The sequence below is a fragment of the Sinocyclocheilus rhinocerous genome, unplaced genomic scaffold (assembly GCF_001515625.1).
Source record: "Sinocyclocheilus rhinocerous isolate Xijiao unplaced genomic scaffold, SAMN03320098_v1.1 scaffold816, whole genome shotgun sequence".
Classification (NCBI taxonomy): domain Eukaryota; kingdom Metazoa; phylum Chordata; class Actinopteri; order Cypriniformes; family Cyprinidae; genus Sinocyclocheilus; species Sinocyclocheilus rhinocerous.
The window spans coordinates 146,023-167,030 of record NW_015660894.1 but is presented as its reverse complement, the minus strand read 5'-3'; the positions used below and the strand labels follow the sequence as shown (position 1 = coordinate 167,030).

Here is a 21,008-nt window from a genome sequence, read left to right as displayed (position 1 = left end):
TGATTGGCTGTCTAAGATAACAGAAGGATGTGAACACAAAGTGCAGCAATGTTTTGAGAAGCCTATTAAACCTTAAGCCATCTTAATGCAATTGAGTTAAAGGACACTTGTCGGGGGATTAGGGGGATTAGACAGCTTTCAGGGTCTGTTTTATTTCTCAGCGTTCTGCCAAATGCTTCTCGTTTTAATTAGTTTAATTAGACATTACCTCCTTGAATGACACACATCATATTCCTAATCCTTTAACGGTGTGTATTTTTAGAGGCAGCAATAGATCAAACGTGTGTGTGTGTGTGTGTGTGTGTGTGTGTGTGTTTACTGAAGACACCTGTAAACATGCCCAGAGATTTGATGATCCATTACCTTGGGAAAAAGCAAATAATGTTTACCACAACACAAGTCAAAAAGTCAATTAGCAAAAGTTTTCTGAAGTATCAAGTTTAGGATGTTGTTTCAAATGGTAGTTTTCCACCATCTGGAGTCCAGTTTTGGTTTGTTTGCTGGGTTGCACAAACCCTCCAATTTGTCCTTAAAAGATCTCAAAATGTTCAAAGATGGCGTACAAGATGTACAGGATGTTCTGTTGCAATCCTTTGCACTGGTAAAAAAATAAAAAAAAAAAAAAAAAAAAAAAAAAAAACTAGCAGTTGATTAACTTAATAAATAAATAACATTATTTTTAAATGAATGTTTTTCTCAAATATTAAATGGTTTGGTAATGAGACTTAAAAAATAATTGAAGAGTATTATTGACATTTTATTGACAAATTAATGCCATTTATGATCTTCAAATTGTCATCTTTCTGTATAATGTGATCCCAAATCTGTCATTTTTAACTTTTTAAAATGGTCAATATACTGTTCTTTTGAAACTTCTATTCATCAAATATCACAGAAAAAAAAGAAGTATCGCAGTTTCCACAAAAATCTGAAGCAGCACAACTGTTGACATTAATAATAATAAGAAATGTTTCTTGAGCAGCAAATCAGCATATTAGAATGATTTCTGAGGGATCATGTGACACTGAAGACTGGAGTAATGACTGCAGAAAATCTAGCATTGCCAGCACAGGAATAAATTACATATTAAAATACACTGGAAAAGAAAACATTTACTTTAAATTGTAATAATATTTCACAATATTTACTTGTATTTTTTATCAAATTAATGCAGCATTGTTGAGCAGAAGAGACTTCCTTTAAAAACATTACAAAATCTTACTGAACAGTAGTGTCAATAAAAAAGCACAATAAAAAGTTTCAAGCTATTATAATGTTCTGATTTTTAAGCATTTTTTCTTGAATACTATCAATTCCCTCACTGAAGGATCCCCCATATAAGCACTAGACTATGTTTGACCTTCTGTTGTTATGGTTGTGTGTTGTTAATTCTAATACGAGCAGGCTCGCCGAGGAGCTGTGTAATCTGTTCGCCCAACACTCGGCTGTCAAAAGTTGACAGCTTCCCTCAGCACTCACAGCCGTAACGTGTTTCTGCCAGGAATAACTGAACCGCTATTCACAGAGCTGTCTTTGCTTCAGCCCACGGTTTTGGCCGATGTGCAATGACTGGCCTGGCTAGAGGGTTTTTCACGTTCCTGCGATGCTTGTTAAGGCTGTGCTAAGATTATATGCTATCCAGGGCCCAGAATGCATTTCACAGGCATGATCACTGTCAAAGTAGAAGTGAAACTATTCAAGGCCATAGTATAATCTGTTCATCCCCTGTCCGTTGCAGACATAGGTATACATGTTAGTACAACGAAGTCTGTGAGATAGGCAGTCAGAACAGAGTTGGCATTGTTTGCAGGGTAACCCGAGCCGGGACAGGCCCAAGCATCGTGGGATAGTGTGGGATCGCCGAGATCGGCGCTGTTGAGAGATCAGCGGGACAGCTGACTGTTTGGAGCTTTCAGCACAACTCAAATAAACACTTTGACTATCCAACTTTAGCGCTCACTTTGCCCCCAGCTCTCACACACGTTACAGTCGTGACTGAGCGCTGCGATAAGACTCACAACGAGCCCTTTATCATCAGTGAAGTCGTCTGTTATGTAGCTGAGGATCCGAGTCTCTAGCGTCCTTCACGCTGGTGATTGTTTTACTGGCGCTCCAGGGGCTCGGTTTCTCAGAAGCGGGAGGTACAACACATCCCACAGGCATCAGGGACATTGTGTGCTTGGCCGGCCTACATCCCCATCACTAATCCCAGACTGAACGAAACCTGAGCGCTGAATAATGAAACAGGTTTATGCCAAGCACCGCCGCCTATTGTACTGGCTGTGGGAGAATGCAGTCATTTTGCTCACAGCAATTTATACATCCTTAGCCTGTGTCCTGAACTGGCCTTTCTCATCATCCTTTGGGAAGGGATTACGTTATAATAACAAGAGATGACTTGCTCAAATATGGCTTGATTCTCTCATATGCTGTATATGGCTGATGAAATGAGGTTTTGGAGGAGGAATTACACTTTTGTACAAGCTGTTTGGATTTGAAGCTTTAAAACTGAGGAGACATGCAGGAGGGGGTGGATATGTTTACTGCAAAGATAATGAGATTATTATATACTGTATAATATACTGTATGGAAAACTCTTTCATAGGTCATGAGATGTAATGGACATCTCAGTTACATTCTATCTAAGTATAAACTGTGTCTTAGACGTTCATTAAAAAATTTTATGAAGAAATAAAATTTCTGACAGAGTAAACTTATATGGGTATATAAGTTTACTCTGTTGTGAAATTTTATTTCTTTATTTAATTTTTTTATTAATGTCTAAGACACACAAAAGTTTAAAATTCAACTTAGCCGTCACAGGAGTTATTTTAAATTGGAAAAATATCTAAGATATTTATATTTAACAAAAAAGGCAAGAAATAAATAATACAGTAATTCACCATAATTTAAAACATCCCTATGTGCCTGTCCTTTTTAAAGGTAAAATAATATATATATATATATAAAATAAGATGAGAAAACTTTAAGCAAAAAATTGTGTTTTGATTGTAAGATTTGGTATCTTGACAAATTGGGGGACTGCTTTTAAGAAATTGTTGAGATCTCTTCTAAAACTCATGAAGCATGTGTGAGATTATTGAAGTCTTTTCTAAGGCAAAAAAACATGAAAAGCCAGACCTTTATGTGCACCCATTTTAATGTTTTGCTAAAATAGGGAAGACATATTCACAATTAATTAAGAGTTTTCCCTCAATAAACTCCTAATTTGCTGCTTATTATTAGTTCATAAGGTAGTTGTTAAGTTTAGGTATGGGGTAGGATTAAGGGATGTAAAAAATGGTCTTATAGAATAAGGCATTAATATGTGCTTTATAAGAACTAATACACAGCCAATGTGCTAGTAATGTGCATGCAGCTAGTTAATAGAACTGGTTCTTAAAATAAAGTGTTACCAAATACTGTAACAAAAAACTGTGTAGAATCCCACTTTCGAAGCCGAGACCTGCATGTATTACTGATTTGATCCATAAAAATCACAGTAAGCATGAAAATCCTGTGCATTCCACCCAGTTGGCTCATTTGCTCATGTTGTGTGTGTGTGTATATATATATATATATATATATATAAAATAAGATGAGAAAACTTTAAGCAAAAAATTGTGTTTTGATTGTAAGATTTGGTATCTTGACAAATTGGGGGACTGCTTTTAAGAAATTGTTGAGATCTCTTCTAAAACTCATGAAGCATGTGTGAGATTATTGAAGTCTTTTCTAAGGCAAAAAAACATGAAAAGCCAGACCTTTATGTGCACCCATTTTAATGTTTTGCTAAAATAGGGAAGACATATTCACAATTAATTAAGAGTTTTCCCTCAATAAACTCCTAATTTGCTGCTTATTATTAGTTCATAAGGTAGTTGTTAAGTTTAGGTATGGGGTAGGATTAAGGGATGTAAAAAATGGTCTTATAGAATAAGGCATTAATATGTGCTTTATAAGAACTAATACACAGCCAATGTGCTAGTAATGTGCATGCAGCTAGTTAATAGAACTGGTTCTTAAAATAAAGTGTTACCAAATACTGTAACAAAAAACTGTGTAGAATCCCACTTTCGAAGCCGAGACCTGCATGTATTACTGATTTGATCCATAAAAATCACAGTAAGCATGAAAATCCTGTGCATTCCACCCAGTTGGCTTTTTGCTTTGATGTATTAACTGGAAAAGAGAGAGACAGAGAGAGAGAGAGAGAGAGCACCGCCATTAAGGAAGTGTTCGCTTAGTCTGTGTGATACCCAACACCACAGACTGTGATCCTGCAGACAGACTGGCAAGTTGAGAATACAGAGAGATACTGTTCCCCTGTGTCTCATTCAAGAGCTGTTGAACGCCTGCTGAACGCTGCACCAGAGACAACTCTCTAAACCTGCCAGATTACAGCCTGGACCAACAGATCTAGTGGATTCCAACACGATTCAGGGGTGTGGAGAGTGCAGAAACAGAGGTAGGAGCTTTTTTAGCCGTTTTCAGTTGATGACTAATCCTGAATGTAGAAGTTTCGAGTATTTGTTTTAGCACATTTCAACGATACAAACCCACACAAATGAAATCCAACCGCATAGTGGTTTCTTCTTGTCGGAGATTGTTGAAGTGTCAGAGAGGTGCAGCCGAACAGATGCACCTTAGCTGAGTGGGCTTCATTCACAGCGAGCTAAAAACCATGTGGGAACCTGTCAGCACACAAGAACAACTGTTTCTCAGTTTGAGTCATTGTCCACTGTGCCCTAGCAATAACGCACACGGCCCTCGATGCCACCGGATGATTTATGAGACGTCTCCCGCCATCTGCGAGCATAAAACCGCAGAGGGACGGCTACGGTAAACATGCTCATGATTCGAAGATTATGAGGAGTTTTTAGGAGGGCTTACCTGTGCTCCGCCTGAGCCGCGCTCGTCTACTTTTGTATGCACACAAAGCTCCCTCCAACTGCTCCTTCACGAGATTAAGAGCTTTCCCCTGGCACCATGTCAAGGACAAAATTTAAAGAACACGAGTGTTTAACCTCCAGCTAATCTTGTCTTTGTGAGAATGAAGGGATTAGACCATTCGTTTCTGCATGCCTGGAAGGGTTAGGCCAGTAATGGGCTTGATGAATGACAAAAATGGCTCGGGGAAGGCAGCTGCCAACTGACACAGAAAGACAAATTCGCTGGTGGCCTGACAGCTCCAAAAAGAGGCTTAGCTTAATTCCTGACCTGCATTAAAATAGAGCATTACCGTGCCATGACACTAATTGAAAACAAGCAGTTTAAGCGAAACCTTGTCTTATAAACACGAGCCAGATGTTTTCATTTCTTGGTTATTGCGACGTCTGATGGAAGGGTACATCAGCGCACGCTGTTCTTTGATTAAACGGGATGCAAATTAGATTTAAACACCAGCGCCATTATGAGGGTCTATTAAGGACTCTGTGTGCTTATTATTTAGCTTTACTCGATTAGTCTGTAGCCGGTCCAGCTATTGAGTTGTGCCATGTGGCCTGTACGACTCATTACAGACTAGTCTGTTCTCCTCCCTTGAGACTTGTGCGTTCATCTCATTACAGATCTGGAAGTTTATAAAGTATTGTGTTCTTGGGATTCACGTTTAGTTCGTTTCTCCACGCACGTTTACTGTTCCCAACGTTTGATCGACCCCTGCGACTGTGTCGTCCTATTCAATACAAACAGCTCATCACAAGGGATTTGGAGCTCAGCTCAGGCGAATAAGTTGCTCCTTGTGTTTCCCTCCTCCGTGGACCCCTGGTGTTCGCGAAAGGAGGTCTACCCCTCGGAGAAGCTAACAATCCATTATGGGGCTCTCAAAAGACCTTTCACTATAGATACAGCAGTACTGGAGAAAAGGCCCAAATTGACAGCTCTACACAAAAGAGATTTACTGCTTTGCTTTATGTGCATGAGTGCTGTTCAAAAGGAGGTAATTGCAGGTTGTATAGATGGGCCAATCCCTAAGGGATTTCACCCCTTCATCACATTTGCATTCACTATTAGCCGCCCGCCCTCCCCCCGGGAGGTACCAGTAAATGTCACGGTGAAACCGACGTCATCAGTGGTATGGCAGTGCGTGAAAAGGCTAATGCTGTCAAAACAGAGATATCCTGCTCTTTTTATTTATTTATTTATTTTTTTTACAAGATCTGCTTCCCTCATTTTGAACTGTTATCTTTGCTGAACTGAATTGAACTGTTTTGGGGTGGTAAGTTTTTAGTTTTTTTTCTCAATTTTTTTAATTCTATTTCTTTTTTAATTTCTTATTCCTGTGATGGCAAAGCTGAATTTTCAGCATCATTACTCCAGTCTTCAGTGTCACATGATCCTTCAGAAATCATTCTTATATGCTGATTTGGTGCCCAAGATTTCTTATTACAAACGTTAAAAGTTTTGCTACTTAATATTTTGATGAACATCAAGTTCAAAAGAACAATATTTAGTTGCAAAATCTCTTGTGATATTATAAATGTCATTTTTTTTTCTGTCACTTTTGATCAATTTATGGCACTATTACTGAAAAAGTATTTACAAAAAATTTTTACGGGCCCTAAACATTTCAGTGGTATTGTATGTAAATTTTTCAGATTTTTGGTTAGTACTGCAGTATTACCTCAAATAGTTTATGCAGTTTCATCATTGCTCATAAATGTGTGAAGTAATAGTAGTTCAAGAATGCTTATTAATATCGGTGTGAACTGTAACCCCATTTTTTCCATAATGTGACATTTATAACAGAAAAATGAAAGAGAGTTAATTTAAATCAGGAATTGAGCGCAAAAGTGGGGTTCCAGGAGTTAAAATTGCATTAATTTTTTCCATAGGGGAATTTATTTTAAATAATTAAAAAAACATTTTTTTTTTCATTTTTATTAACTTTTACAGACCCACCATGAGCTGTAAATGCAAATGTATAGTATATTATTTAATTAAACCCATCAAAAATATTTTCTAAGTAATCAAGCTAACAATATTTAAATTTTTAAATGATAAAACTGGTGAAACGTGTCATGACTTTATATTTAGGGACCATAATTTTACAGATTGAAGTGGGCACAGAGTGTAGCATTATGACATTGAGTTTTGCCGGGGCAAGCAATGTAATCTTGTTCTACTCAAAGTGACTAAATCACTGTTTGGTAAGAAGGATTCTCTAATTATCTGGCCTAGTATGCCATGTGTTGACTCAGTATTTTTATTGACCTGCAGGTCTTGCTGATGTTGCTAATACCACAAATGCGAGAGCAGAAAACAACGAGCAAAATGCCACAAGGAGGAGACATTTAGAACCCAAGAAAGACTGAAGGAACAAGCTGTTTGTAGTCACTTTTGTGCACTTGGAGTGCATCAGCACAAGTAAAGAAGAGCATTGTAATCATCCCCCTCTCTAAACACCTCAACATGTTTGCCCCGACGACAGCCCTGCCTCCTCCTCCTCCCCTCTTAACAGGAAGTGCTCTGCCAGTGCCCGGCGCGCCAGCAACAGCTCCTTACACAGGTACAGCAGCACCATACGGACTGAAAAAATTAATCACATATCTGCTAGCTGTGCTCTGATTCGCTCTGTCGTGTGCCCCTTAGATCATGACCTACTGCGGCAAGAGTTAAACTCTCGCTTCCTGGCCTCCCAGACTGTCGATCGAGGAGGCGCTCTAGCTCCCCCGGCCTACCTGCGCACAGAGTTCCACCAGCACCAGCACACACACCAACACACACATCAGCACACCTTCACTCCATTCCCCCACTCCATCATGCCCAGTCCAGCAGCACCACTGGTGCGTACCCCTGCCAGACAAGTGAGGAGAAATACTCTTAATCAGTGCTCATAATAATCAATGTTTTGAGCTGAAATTCTACCAATTGCAATGTACAAAGTCACTAAGTGAAGATAAATATCTCTTTTTCTCTTTTCTTGCAGTTTGACAAATACCCCGCTAAAGTGGACACCTTCCATAGACACAATGTAAGTTATATCTTGTGCACATCATGGCCAGTGATTTGAGTTGCATGCTTCGTTTACTCATCCATCTCATTCATCCTGTTTCTGCCATTGAAAAAAAAAAAAAAGGTAATTGTGACTTTTTATCTCATAATTCTGACCCTTTTTTCGCAATTCTGAGAAGACGAGTCCAAATTGTGATATAAACTTGCAATTGCAAGAAAAAAGTCAGAATTCAGAGTTGCAATAAATAATTATTTAAAAATAAATAATTTTTATTTTTAATTATGTGGAGGAAGAAAAAACTGAATTGTGGGATGTGAACTCAGAATTGTGAGGAAAAAGTCAGAATTCTGAGTTTATATCTCACAATTTAGACTTTTTTCCTCTTAATTATAAGTTTATATTTCATAATTCTGCAATTATAACTCACAATTCTGACTTTGTTTCTTGCAATTCTAAGACAAGTTTTAATTATTATATCTAATAAACTATATCTAATTGTGAGATAAATTTGCAATTGAAAGCAAAGAAGAATTTCGAGTCACAATTTCCTTTAGTATTTTTTATGTAGTGACAGAAGCTTAAAAAAAAACAGAATTGTCAACATACAGTGCTGTTGCACTACGGGCGTCCCGAGTTCAAATCCCGAGGACCTTTCCCGATCCCGCCCCCCATCTCTCTCCTACTTCGCTTCCTGTCAGCTCTCTGATCTGTCCCATCATAATAAAGGCGAAAACGCCAAAAATAAATCTTAAAAAAAAAAGAAAAGAAAAAAAAAGAATTGTGAGATGTAAACTTAAGTTCAGCAATGTGTCCTAAATCAGCATGAACACACTTTTGTTTCCTGAAATTAATGACATTTTTCTGCTGTTTCCCTACAGTTGGTCCCGTCCTATCAGTCAATAATGACTGGAATACCTCCTATGGTTCCACCTGCTGGACCATTCAGCTCTCTCCAGGGAGCTTTTCAGCCCAAGGTTTGCCTGCCACTCTGTCTCTTAGCTTCTGTTTTGTTTGAAACACAGCATTCTTAAAAGGCCCTGACGACGCTAAAGGAAGCCTGTGAATAACTTGATATTTCTTGAGTTGAGATGACCTCCCACAAAGAAAGAAAAGAAAAAACAAGAAAAGTCTTGTGGTTTTCTAGTTTTCAGATGAGATTCTGCAAAGTGTTTATTTTCAGACCCACATTTGCAAAGCCTGTTTTTAAAGGCCAGGAATAATAATAAATGTAAAGGCTGGGCTAGCCACACTTGGTCTCATGTGAGACATGGTCTCATATAATTACTTATATAAAAGAGAATGTGTGCCGTGGAAGAACAGGGCATGATTCATGATCATGTTAACAATGTAAATGAATATAGACGTAGTATTCACAAATTTGTATTTGCAGGCCTCCAACCTACTAGATGTGGTGTCAAGGCCAGGATCTGTGCCACACCAACTTTTACAGGACTCCAGAGTAGGTTTCCATTTAGCATCAGTTGCAAGGCTTCTCTAATGAGTCAAAATCTGAGCCATACATGTTCATGTGTCTCATTAAATATTTACAGCTGTTCTGTCTATCATTGAAGAAATATAAGAAGGAAAATGTAATGTGGTTTTTTTTAGCTTCTTGACCCCATGTGTCCTAAACCAAAGGTAAGGTTTACATGTGATTATTCAACTCCTTTTTATTAACCTAGTAAATCACAATTCTTTACCCATCATTCATTGTTTTTTTATTTTCATTTTCCTTAGAAACCTGGGAAGTGGTGTGCAATGCATGTCCACATTGCATGGCAAGTTTACCATCATCAGCAAAAATTTAAGGTAAGCGCAAAAGAAATAACTGTTCTTTTTTAAGATGTGGAATATATCTAGTTTTGGACAAGTAATCTGTGATTAATGTACCCATTTTCTATTCCTGGGGTTACAGAAGCATATGCAGATTGAGCCACATAAATTAGACTTTGGGTTTAAGCCGGAGTTTCTGAGTCGATCGCCTGTCTCGAGCTTCATGGGACTGCAGCCACGTGATTTACCCCGTCCCTCCACCATTCTCTCTAATGCAGGTACAAATTACAGCATGGATCAAATCCACACTAGTTACTGTAATTTAGCCAAATGGGATGTTCCTGGATCACCAAGTTGTTGGTCCTGGAACAACATCCCATCAACCAATTAGATTATAGGGTTATGGATTAACACGGTGCATTCTTATCAACCTGGTACTTCCAATTGATTTTAGGGTAGTCCAGTCCTCCTGCTAGAGGGAAGTTCAGCTCCAACCGTAATTAAACACATCTGAACTAGCTAATTAAAGATTTCAGAATTACTTAAAGGATTACTTCCAGGTATTTTAGGGCTGGTTGGAGCTATATTCTGCAGGACGTTGGCTCTTAAGAAACGGGACTGGACAGGACTAGTGTAGGGTTAGGTACTGCCAGTGTCAACATTAATGAATCCCCGTAATCTCAGGAAGCAGTGTCCTGTGATTTTTATTAGAGATTGTCTGACAGAAACAGGACTGTGCTAACCAGTATCTACATCTGTCTTGTTAGGTCCCACACACCCTTCAGTTTCGCCCTATGGACCCTTACCGCAGACCCCAAACAATCTCCACAGTGTAATCCCCCATCATGGTAAGATTACGTCTGACTTCAAAATTTAATTCATATTAGACAAACATTACTCCTCAAATTCTAAACTCCCGTATCCCTTGTTATTGTGTAGAGTCTCTTAATAAGCCACTCACCTTTGGAGGCCTAAGTACACTGAGTTCATCTGCCTTTGGAGGACTAGGAAACCCAACACTAAGTAAGGATATCTTTTATCCTGACGTGAAAGGATCTGCTTTTGCTGTAGGTTAAAAATGGAGTCTTCCTCTGACTGACGATAATTACTCTCGGGCATTCACAGCACCAAATGCAGCACATGGGACTAAAGATGGTAAAACGGTGCCAACTTCAAGTGGACAACTGGAGACCTGGAACAGATTGCACCAGACACCCTCATCCTTCCCAACGCCGCCTCTGTGTCCAAGGCCTTCTGAAACTGAGAGAGCTCCCTCCATACCAGACAGAGCAGCGATTAAAAGAGATTCCCTAGACAACAAAGATGACGAGGAACGGTACGTACCAGCTATTTTGCGATTCCAAGATCAAGAAGATCTTGACAGAATCCTATCCGTTAGCATTCACTTCAATGCCAGTTGCTCAGTCAGCATGTGCATCCCCGAAGGTTTGTGACCAGGTTGCTGCCATATTTGCTAAACGGGCACTTAGTTCTGGAAAGATTTTCAAATTGGGTACTTCCAAGGAGTCCTGCACTAGCCGAGCAACTGTTATTGAACAGTTGGGAATGCTATCAGATTGCTTTCTGCAGTTATGTAGACCTCCGTGATGTGTTTCAGGAGCAAAATGCCTAAGCCAGAGGTGTCCATTCCTGATCCTGGAAGGCCACTGTCCTGCAGAGTTTATGTTCAGTTTTAATTAAATGCCTAAACCAGCTAATTAAGGTCTTCAGGATTACCTAAGGAACCTCTAGGCAGGTGAGTTTGGGGCAGGTTGGAGAAACTCCGCAGGACATTGGCCTTCCATGCACAGGATTGGACACCCCTGGTCCTAGATAACCTACCTGATCAAGAATTCTTAGAGTTGACCTCCTGGTTAAGAGTTTAAATAGATAATCATTTATTTCAATCATTGCAGGGAGCCAAAAGAGAAATCAAATGAAAGGCATTTGTCACCCATCAGGAATAGTGCACTGGACAACAAACAACCAACAGAGTCCTTCAAAAGTTCCTCTCCTGATGAGACCAAGGAATTGGAGCAGGCAAGAGAGAAAACACAAGCCCAAGAGCTTCCGCAACAAACTCGAGAAACTGAGGAGCCAACACACAAAGAGATCCAAAGTGACAAAAGAGAAAAGGATGTCAAAAGCGAGCAGCAGCAGCCCACTGAGGACAAGCCAGAGGGAAAAGAGAGTTCATCACCCAAGCAACAGAGAGAGGATCTCAAGCGGCCAAACAGTGATAGCCAACCCTGGGAGCCAGCTGAGAAGAAGATTAGAGTCGAATATGAACCCCATGCCAAGAGCAGCAAGGTGAGAGTGAAGGAGGAGAAGAGAGACGACCAGGACCATGAGGTTACAACACACCAGAAAGTTTTGGAAAAACCATGGCAGGATCCCAGAGCCCCTGCTATTAACCCTTCACCTCTTTCAACTCTTCCTTTGCCAATAGGAATCCCAGCTGGCCACCCTGGTCTTGACAGGACTAGGCTAGTCTCACCTTTTCTGGGAATGGGTCCACTACCTGGAGCCGAAAGGCTGCCTTACTCGCCTCAACACTGGGAGTCTATGCGGAATGTTTACCGAGGTTTAGATCTTCCTCGGAGGGACTCCTTAGGCAAGGACCTCTTAATAAGAACCAACCCCCTGCAACGTGCCATGATGGGGCACCCTGCTTACCCACGTGAGCCATTTCTGCAGTCCATGGCCTTGGAGCAAAGGAGTCAACTGGAGGAACGGCAGCGTCTGGCCTTCCTGAGAGAAGAAAGCGAGCGTAGCCGCCTGTTGGCTATGCATTATACTGCACTGGATCCTCACTTACCACCTCCAGGACTCCTCGCGGCGGCTTACCCCAGCACAGGGCTCCCACATTACACCTCGCTCAGTAGGTCTCTACCTGCTGCTTATATGCACGCCCAACCACACCCGCTTTTTCCAATGCTGGCAGCACGGCCAGGGTCTCCGAGACGGATGACCCCTCTCACAGACAGACCTGTTTCGCACCCACACAGAGACACTGTGACTCGGTGAGCTGGACTTAATCAGAAACTGACAGACTTATGTATATCAAGCATTTCATGTGAAATAACGTGTAGTCGAAATGTACAGTGGTGGAAATTATTATTTTTTTTGTCAAAAAAAAAAAAAGATTATATATATATATATATATATATAAAATGTGTTATGTGTTGCCAACATGATTCAGTCTTTGCACAGTCAAGATCAGTAAACAATTCTATCACACTAGTTTCATAGTTCGGTATAGATGTGTCAGAATTATTTTCTGTAATAATCAACATTTAGACTCAAATGCTAGGAGTACAGCTCAACTCAAAAACGTTCCTTTAAATATGAATCATGGCTGAGGTTACTGCACCCTCTGCTGGCTGACCTCATCAGAAACTGACAGACTTATGTATATCAAGCATTTCATGTGAAATAACGTGTAGTCGAAATGTACAGTGGTGGAAATTATTATTTTTTTTGTCAAAAAAAAAAAAAGATTAAAATGACTTGAGGTGAAAAAAAAAATTACTTGTTCATTTTGAATGTTAACAATATATTTGAAACTAAAGGACTTAAAAAAATACACAACTATTTACAACTATAGCAAGGCAACAATGGAACCATAATACAGCACAATATGCAAAATATTCAACAAGTATCAAAACAAATAAATTAGATGTTACCTACTTACCTATTCAAAAAATTATCTTATTGTTCCTGGTAATTTATAAAAAATAAAAGCAAAAATCAATTTGTTAAAATGAAGAGCTAAAAATATCAAAGGTAAAATTTATGTAAAATAAAATACAAAAAAAAAAACAGTCAGAGTGCTACATGGAGAACAAAAAAAAGTACAAATATGTATTAGACACCTGAGATCATGTAAAAACCTAAAAAAAAAAATGCTTAAAAAACATCAGCCTCTAAACTTTGCATATTAGTTAATAAAAACATTGATCTAATGGAAAATGTTTAATCTATGGAGGTTAAAGAGGTTGTGTATTCTTACACAGGTTATCTCTGATAAGAACTGCATTTGATAGGTATGAGATTACACCACATCCATTCCTAGACCTCTAGCCACTGCAGCCAGAGCTCTAACAGCCCCTGATGGCCCTGCAGGTTGGGCCACTTCTTCTGGATCCCCACTGACCTCAGTCACAGTGTTCAACACACAATACACAGATGTTTCATCGCCTTTTAATCCACTGCTGTCAGTTCCCTCCAGAAGCTCTGAGGTTGAAGAAGATGAGGAAGGAGAGGAGGGTGAGGAAGAATGCTGGGGAGTGCTATTGCCGCTGTCGGGATGCAGCATGGGTTCCTTGGAGTGACTGGTTGAACCAGAGACCTTGCGGGGGGTGCGCTTTTCAGCCATGTTTTTGATCAACTCTTCCGTAACCTCTACAGTCTCAAAACGCACCATGTTGAGCCGCAGATACCCATCCTCGTCCTTCTTGTACCTGTTCAACGAGCAATTTTTAGTACGTGAAGGCAAATTAATAGCTCAGAAGCAACTAATTACATTTTAAGATACTATTAATTGCATACCTAAAACGGGAATGTCCAGATGGCCATTTGAGTTGATGCTTCTTTCGAAGGTGGAGGGTGAGTGTGTAACACCAAGAGAAGGTCTTGTCACAAAGGTGACATTTATACCTTGGAACCATGTTGTCCTGTTGCAGACAGTTTTCATACATGTTATTATATGACATTACTAATAGTTAACTAAAACTAAAAAAAAGTAATTACTCAAAATAAACTGTGTTAAGTTTTATATATATTTATATAACTCCAACTAATCGTCAGTGTAACATTTATAGTTTAACTTGATGTACTAAAATAACTAAAACTGAAATAAAAATGAATTTAAAAAGTACAGATATTTACAAATAACATTTAAACAAATAAAACATTAAATATTAAAATTTTAACTTAAAATACTAACTACAACAGTATCTCCATGATACTAAAAAAACACCTTTACTATGTGTATATAAAACTACTAATACTTTTGTATGTGTAAAAGGCAGTTTACACAATTGATCACATCAACACTAATATGAAAAATATAAATAATGTAAAAAAAAAAAAAATAATTATAATTTTTAAAAAATAATTACATTATTTAAAAATAATTAAAAAATATATCAGTAAACAATTCTATCACACTAGTTTCATAGTTCGGTATAGATGTGTCAGAATTATTTTCTGTAATAATCAACATTTAGACTCAAATGCTAGGAGTACAGCTCAACTCAAAAACGTTCCTTTAAATATGAATCATGGCTGAGGTTACTGCACCCTCTGCTGGCTGACCTCATGCACTCGTTTATAATGCTGGTTCATGGTGTGGGCCATGCGTGAAGAGTATCCACAGCCCTCTACTGTGCAGTGGTATGCTGCTCCCTCATTGTGAGTTTCCATGTGTCTCCGCAGATCATGCTGGTTCTTGAAGCTAAAGGTAAGGAGATAAACCATAAAATGTAAGCAATATATTCTTCAGTACTTCATTGAGTGTATGTGGTCAGTGCGAAAACTCTCGGCAGCCACCTGCTCTCACAGAAGTCACACGGGAAGGGCCTCTCATCGCAGTGACGGAATTTGATATGGATCTTCAAGGTGGAAAGGGACGTGCATGTCATGTCACAGAGAGGACATTTTATATGATTCACTGCAAAAAAAGAAAGAAGAAACTCCGATATCTTTATAGGTGTAAAAGACACTTAATATTCAGTAACATTATGAATTTGAATGCACGGACACTGCTGAATGAGAACAAAACTAAACTGAGCTGAATAAAGACACTATTAATACTGTTATTTTCGATCTAGTTTATAAAGAAATATAGTTTTTTTTTTACGTGTCTATCTTCAGTATTTTCAATAATTGCTTTGTATTCATTACTGAGGAAGTTCAGCAGTTTTTTGTTTGTTTGTTTTGCTGTTCGTCCGTTTTTTCTTTCTTTCTATTTAACAAAACCATAAATAAAATAATAAAAAAAGTATACTGTTATTACTGTTTATTACTGCGCTGCTTTGAAACAATCTGTACTGAATAAAGCTGTATATAAATAAATATGACTTAACATGGCATAAAGCATCTATAAAGAACAATACTGTTTTCCAGAAGATGTCATTCTTTTAAAAAAGCATCCTAAATTTAGGGATGCATCACATTATCTGATAATTATTTTCATGCTATGGCTGATATTAAAATTCCATAGTACTATTTGGCCTAAATAAATAAAGAATATAGAATATATATTTTATAATGTACAATGTAAATTATATTATAATGTAAATGTAAAATGAGCATGCATAATTTCATATCCATTAAACTTAAATCTCCAATATCAGCCAGTAACTGATATGGTATTGATATATTGTGTATCCCAATCTCAAAAGTTTAACTTACAAATCAAACTTGAACTCACCGTGCTGACGAACATGGTCTCTCAGCAGCCTCTCGTTGGCAAATGCTTTGTCACAATGTCTACATGTTAGAGAATCTGCAATAAAACATATTTATGGAACAACTACAGACTTAGAGACATTTCATGGACATTCTTAAACATCAGTGTTGCTGTATTGTCAGCGAGTGAAGAGAAACTATTTGAAATAAACTGACCTTCTGGTTCTGCTTGTCTCTGGATATGGTCAAAGAACTTAGTATTGCTGGAGAACATACAGCCACAGGTGGGGCAAGCGACCAGCCGCTCCTGTGTATGACTGCGCAGATGCTCACGGAGACGGTACTTGATTTTAAAGAAAGCATCACAGCCTGCGAAAATAGCAAAAGCGTTTCACATAGGAACATTATAAACATTGGTGAAACATTCCTGTTTTGCAGAAAGCGCCTACCTGACCAGCTGCAGAAGAGAGCCTGCTGTCGATCAGGAAGCGGCTGGAGCTCAGTGCAGTGTGCGTGCATGTCAACATGACGGTAAAACCACTCAGGGTTATTAAAGGAACTCTGAAAAAGCAAAAAAACAGACAAGCTCATTATATAACGTCTAATTTAAAGGAATATCTCAACCAGAAATTTAAATTTGCTGAAAATTTACTCAGGTAAATCTAAGATGTAGATGAGTTTGCTTCTTCATTGGAACAGATTTGAAGAAATTTAATATTACATCACTTGCTCACAAAATGGATCCTTTGCCGTGAAAGGGTAGCCGCTCCTGTGTATGACTGCGCAGATGCTCACGGAGACGGTACTTGATTTTAAAGAAAGCATCACAGCCTGCGAAAATAGCAAAAGCGTTTCACATAGGAACATTATAAACATTGGTGAAACATTCCTGTTTTGCAGAAAGCGCCTACCTGACCAGCTGCAGAAGAGAGCCTGCTGTCGATCAGGAAGCGGCTGGAGCTCAGTGCAGTGTGCGTGCATGTCAACATGACGGTAAAACCACTCAGGGTTATTAAAGGAACTCTGAAAAAGCAAAAAAACAGACAAGCTCATTATATAACATCTAATTTAAAGGAATATCTCAACCAGAAATTAAAATTTGCTGAAAATTTACTCAGGTAAATCTAAGATGTAGATGAGTTTGCTTCTTCATTGGAACAGATTTGGAGAAATTTAGTATTACATCACTTGCTCACAAAATGGATCCTTTGCCGTGAAAGGGTGCCGTCAATAATAACAAATTCATCTTTAACTTAAAACCACCAGTTCTGGCCAAATGACCTTAATCCATAATAACATTTCGCGCAGTGGAAAAAGTCCATCCCCTGTTGTTCTTTTAAAACCGACATATTTGTTTAGAACTGTTTTTGCTTGTAAACAGTGCTTAATCTGTGGATATTTCTTGAATGAATTTCAGACAAGACCGACTTTTTCACTCTAAAACCACCAGTTCTGGCCAAATGACCTTAATCCATAATAACATTTCGCGCAGTGGAAAAAGTCCATCCCCTGTTGTTCTTTTAAAACCGACATATTTGTTTAGAACTGTTTTGCTTGTAAACAGTGCTTAATCTGTGGATATTTCTTGAATGAATTTCAGACAAGACCGACTTTTTCACTTGAGAAATCAATATTATGGATAGAGGACTTGATGATTACTTGTGGACTATTGTGATGTTTTAATCAGTTGTTTGGACTCTCATTCTGACGGCACCCATTCACTGCAGACTCAGAGGATCCATTGGTGAACAAGTGATGTAATGCTACATTTCTCCAAATCTGTTCCTATGGAAAAACAAACTCACCTGCACCGTGAATGACCTGAGGGCAAGTACTAAGTACATTTTCAGCAAATTGTCACTTTTTGGGTCAAAGTAAAACAGAAGTCAACATGCTACAATACTAACATCACAGTGCTGCCACTGACAGACGAACCCCTCAGAGACATCTGGGACTAGACTGCTGCTGTGAAGATCCTGAGTGCAACTAGGCAGTTCAGGGTGGGATTCAAGGAGCTGAGTCCCAATGTATTTCAGCTTGCTGTGGAAGATGTGGAAATGGGCATGAGCGATCAGCTCGCTTTGGCTTCCCATCGCCAGGAACTCACAGCCCCTCCATAGACACGGATAATCCTCTATAACAGACATGATGTCAAACACAACCATCTTAATATATGAACTGCCTACAATTTACATAAGATTCAAATGTTGCCACAGACATTGCATTAAAGATCTGCCTTATTCATCTACTTATGAATGCATTACAATATCCTACCCAGTTCCTCCATGGCATCTCCCTCCCCAAGATGCTCCTTCAGATGCAGAGACATATGATCACTCAACTCCTCCATGCTTTGACTCTTGAAAGTGCATGATGCCCACTCGCATGCCACCACTATTTTAGAGACATTTTTTCTTTTTGCCATCTTAACCTTTGAGAAAGCATACAACTACATAAATAAGACTTCCGAATACTGAGGATATTGCATTTGGCAATGACATCCCTCTAAACGTGTTTTTAAAACAGCTATAAGACGTCAGCTCGTGCGATGTAAACAAACGTTTATTAACTCGTAATCTCAACCAGGTTGAGTGCTGGTTGTTTGCTTCACTATACACAAGCTAACAAATCTCAAAACAATAACCTGATACTGCCAGAGAGGTTATGAATGATTAAATTCACTTACTCTGATGTTAGAGTCAGCTGCTTTGAGGATCACTTCCTAGTTCAGTTTTATTAACTGGTCGAGGCTCAGATGCGCGTAAAGGAAAATTCATATAGTCTTAAAATATATTGAGCAACTGGACTCTGTTCTGTAAAACTGCTTCGCTGTTTGGGAAATTAAATTACCTTGAACTTCATGTACGTTGAGCGGATGAGGAGACAGACAGGAACGCGGGTAATTTGTTTGTTGGGGAGGATGGAGAAGGTCGTGACGTGTTTCCGTGTCACAGACAAAATAAAAGCCTGGCTGAAACTTTCTGCTGACACAGGGAATTTCAGAAAGACAAAAGTAAATATAGTTTTACAACTGTGTGGAAGTGAATTAACAATATATTTTAATGCCTATGGGACAGAACAAGAAGAAACATATATTATACAGTTATTAGGCTAGTATTATTGGAGCTCGTAAACATAAAATGAAATGATATACTTTTGTTATTGGTATTATGTTAACATGAATATAATCAATAGTTATCATTTTTATTGGTTTTATTTAAGCCTGTGTTTCAAAACAGAAAAACAAGTGGGGGGAAATGCACTCAAAATAGCAGCACTCGCAATAACCACTGGAGGGCACGTCAGGACATGTTTTCAAATATTCAAAAAATGGATGATAAGGTAGGCTATTCATTATAATCTTCATTCAAATATGATGATAAGTAGCTGGATTTAAGAATGTGACATTTTTATGCTGTTCTCTGACTTTAGAGCTGTGATGTTGTACATTTCAGTGAGTTATACATGAACAGTTTCATTTATGCTGTTCACATTTTTACTAGAAAGCTACATTGTCCCATATTGTTCATTTTCACTATACCACACCCAAACAGTATCCGTGCAGTAACTTGAAATAGCCAGCACTATGCAGAGCCTGAGACTTGAATTATTTATTGAATTTTGTGAGGACGACTGAGTCGCTGCTGGGAGTCCACTGCATCTGCGATATTTTTTTTTCTCTTACATTGAAGGCCAGCAGCACCACCATCCAGAATTGTGTGTTTAAAGTGTAAGATGCTTCTAGTTTTATTAATAGCATTACATAAATGAGTTTATTTTGTCTCCTTAAAAAAATCTTGTGGGTCAGTTTTTCTCTAGTATGCTTCATTCATATCTAAAAAAGGCTTTCAAGTCAAATTACCCATTTTTTCATAACTTAAAACAAACCAAAACCAATACAAAAATGAAACAAAAATCTTATATAGACATTTTTTTCCCAAAACGTACCTTAACCACACACACGATAGATAGATAGATAGATAGATAGATAGGTAGATATGTATGGTTTAAATTTTCTGTTCTATCAAAAATGTGTTGTATGAGACCATTTTCCATTAAAAACATGTCTTGAGAATGATCAACCTCAAGGGTTCAAAGTAACAAACCACATCACCCGTGTCTTGCTTTAATGATTTTAATCAATTTCATTCAATGCAAGCTCACAACACAATCACATCACACTTAGAATTACCACTTGGACATCTGATGGCCCTATGTTGCTCAATATACAGGCACTACTGTTATGGAAAGCATAGCTTGAGGATAGCACCTAGAATGGTGTGCACAGCACGTGTAGGACAACCCAGGAGGAGCTCGGGACCAAGAGGCTGTAGATTTACACTGAGAGGGCTCTCACCCCTCCAGACCAGATCGGGTCAGAATGATGATTAACATACAGATGACTATGAAGAAGGCGTAGTTTGATGACGCCGTGACTGAATGTGGAATCATGGGACTTGTCGTCTTCATCCCCACAGCCGATGCCATCTGACAGGACTCGGGCAGAAATCATGTTCATGGATGAGCTAATGATTTATTACCGTAGTAGAATGAAGCAGGGTGAGGCTGAAAGCCGTCGAAGCGAAACGAGGCCGCTGAACGAGCGCGACACACGGCTCGAAAGCAGCGGAGCTTTTATTATGCCACAGTCGACCGCTTCCGGTCGTGTGTATGTGGGAAAAAAAGCAGCGCTGTTTTATCATACTAGATACATTTGAAAGTTCTGTTATAATGCTGCTCTGTGCGGTCGACACCAGTCTAATAAAACGCACAACATATTAAAGCGTCTTTGGTGTTTCCATGTTTTCTACAAAACAAAACCGGAAATCGAGGGGTTCCTGTTTGTTTTTAAAAATAAACATAA

General features: G+C 38.7%; 2 protein-coding genes across 6 annotated transcripts in view; one reads left to right on the top strand and one right to left on the bottom strand.

Annotated features, from left to right (window-relative positions):
• Nucleotides 1-12,867, top strand: part of LOC107726097 (autism susceptibility gene 2 protein-like) — a 17,848-nt gene extending 4,981 nt beyond the window's left edge. The window contains exons 3-16 of one of the 5 annotated variants that reach the window (XM_016535582.1): nt 4,343-4,468; nt 4,606-4,842; nt 7,222-7,510; nt 7,594-7,808; nt 7,931-7,975; nt 8,836-8,931; nt 9,348-9,416; nt 9,566-9,595; nt 9,695-9,766; nt 9,873-10,008; nt 10,498-10,578; nt 10,670-10,753; nt 10,856-11,066; nt 11,647-12,867. In XM_016535582.1, coding sequence (XP_016391068.1) covers nt 7,414-7,510; nt 7,594-7,808; nt 7,931-7,975; nt 8,836-8,931; nt 9,348-9,416; nt 9,566-9,595; nt 9,695-9,766; nt 9,873-10,008; nt 10,498-10,578; nt 10,670-10,753; nt 10,856-11,066; nt 11,647-12,757 — 2,247 coding nt within the window. In that variant the 5' untranslated portion in view covers nt 4,343-4,468; nt 4,606-4,842; nt 7,222-7,413 and the 3' untranslated portion in view covers nt 12,758-12,867. The other 4 variants (XM_016535581.1, XM_016535583.1, XM_016535584.1 and 1 more) reach the window with 4 other exon arrangements.
• A 789-nt stretch (nt 12,868-13,656) lies between these two features.
• Nucleotides 13,657-19,052, bottom strand: LOC107726099 (histone H4 transcription factor-like). The gene is made up of 10 exons (XM_016535586.1): nt 18,831-19,052; nt 18,419-18,575; nt 18,052-18,278; nt 17,056-17,167; nt 16,361-16,513; nt 16,167-16,241; nt 15,284-15,404; nt 15,050-15,188; nt 14,282-14,406; nt 13,657-14,193 (listed from the first exon to the last, which is right to left on the bottom strand). Exons 2-10 carry the CDS (start codon nt 18,567-18,569, stop codon nt 13,785-13,787), a joined length of 1,512 nt encoding a protein of 503 aa, XP_016391072.1. The 5' UTR covers nt 18,570-18,575; nt 18,831-19,052; the 3' UTR covers nt 13,657-13,784.
• Nucleotides 19,053-21,008: the final 1,956 nt, after the last annotated feature.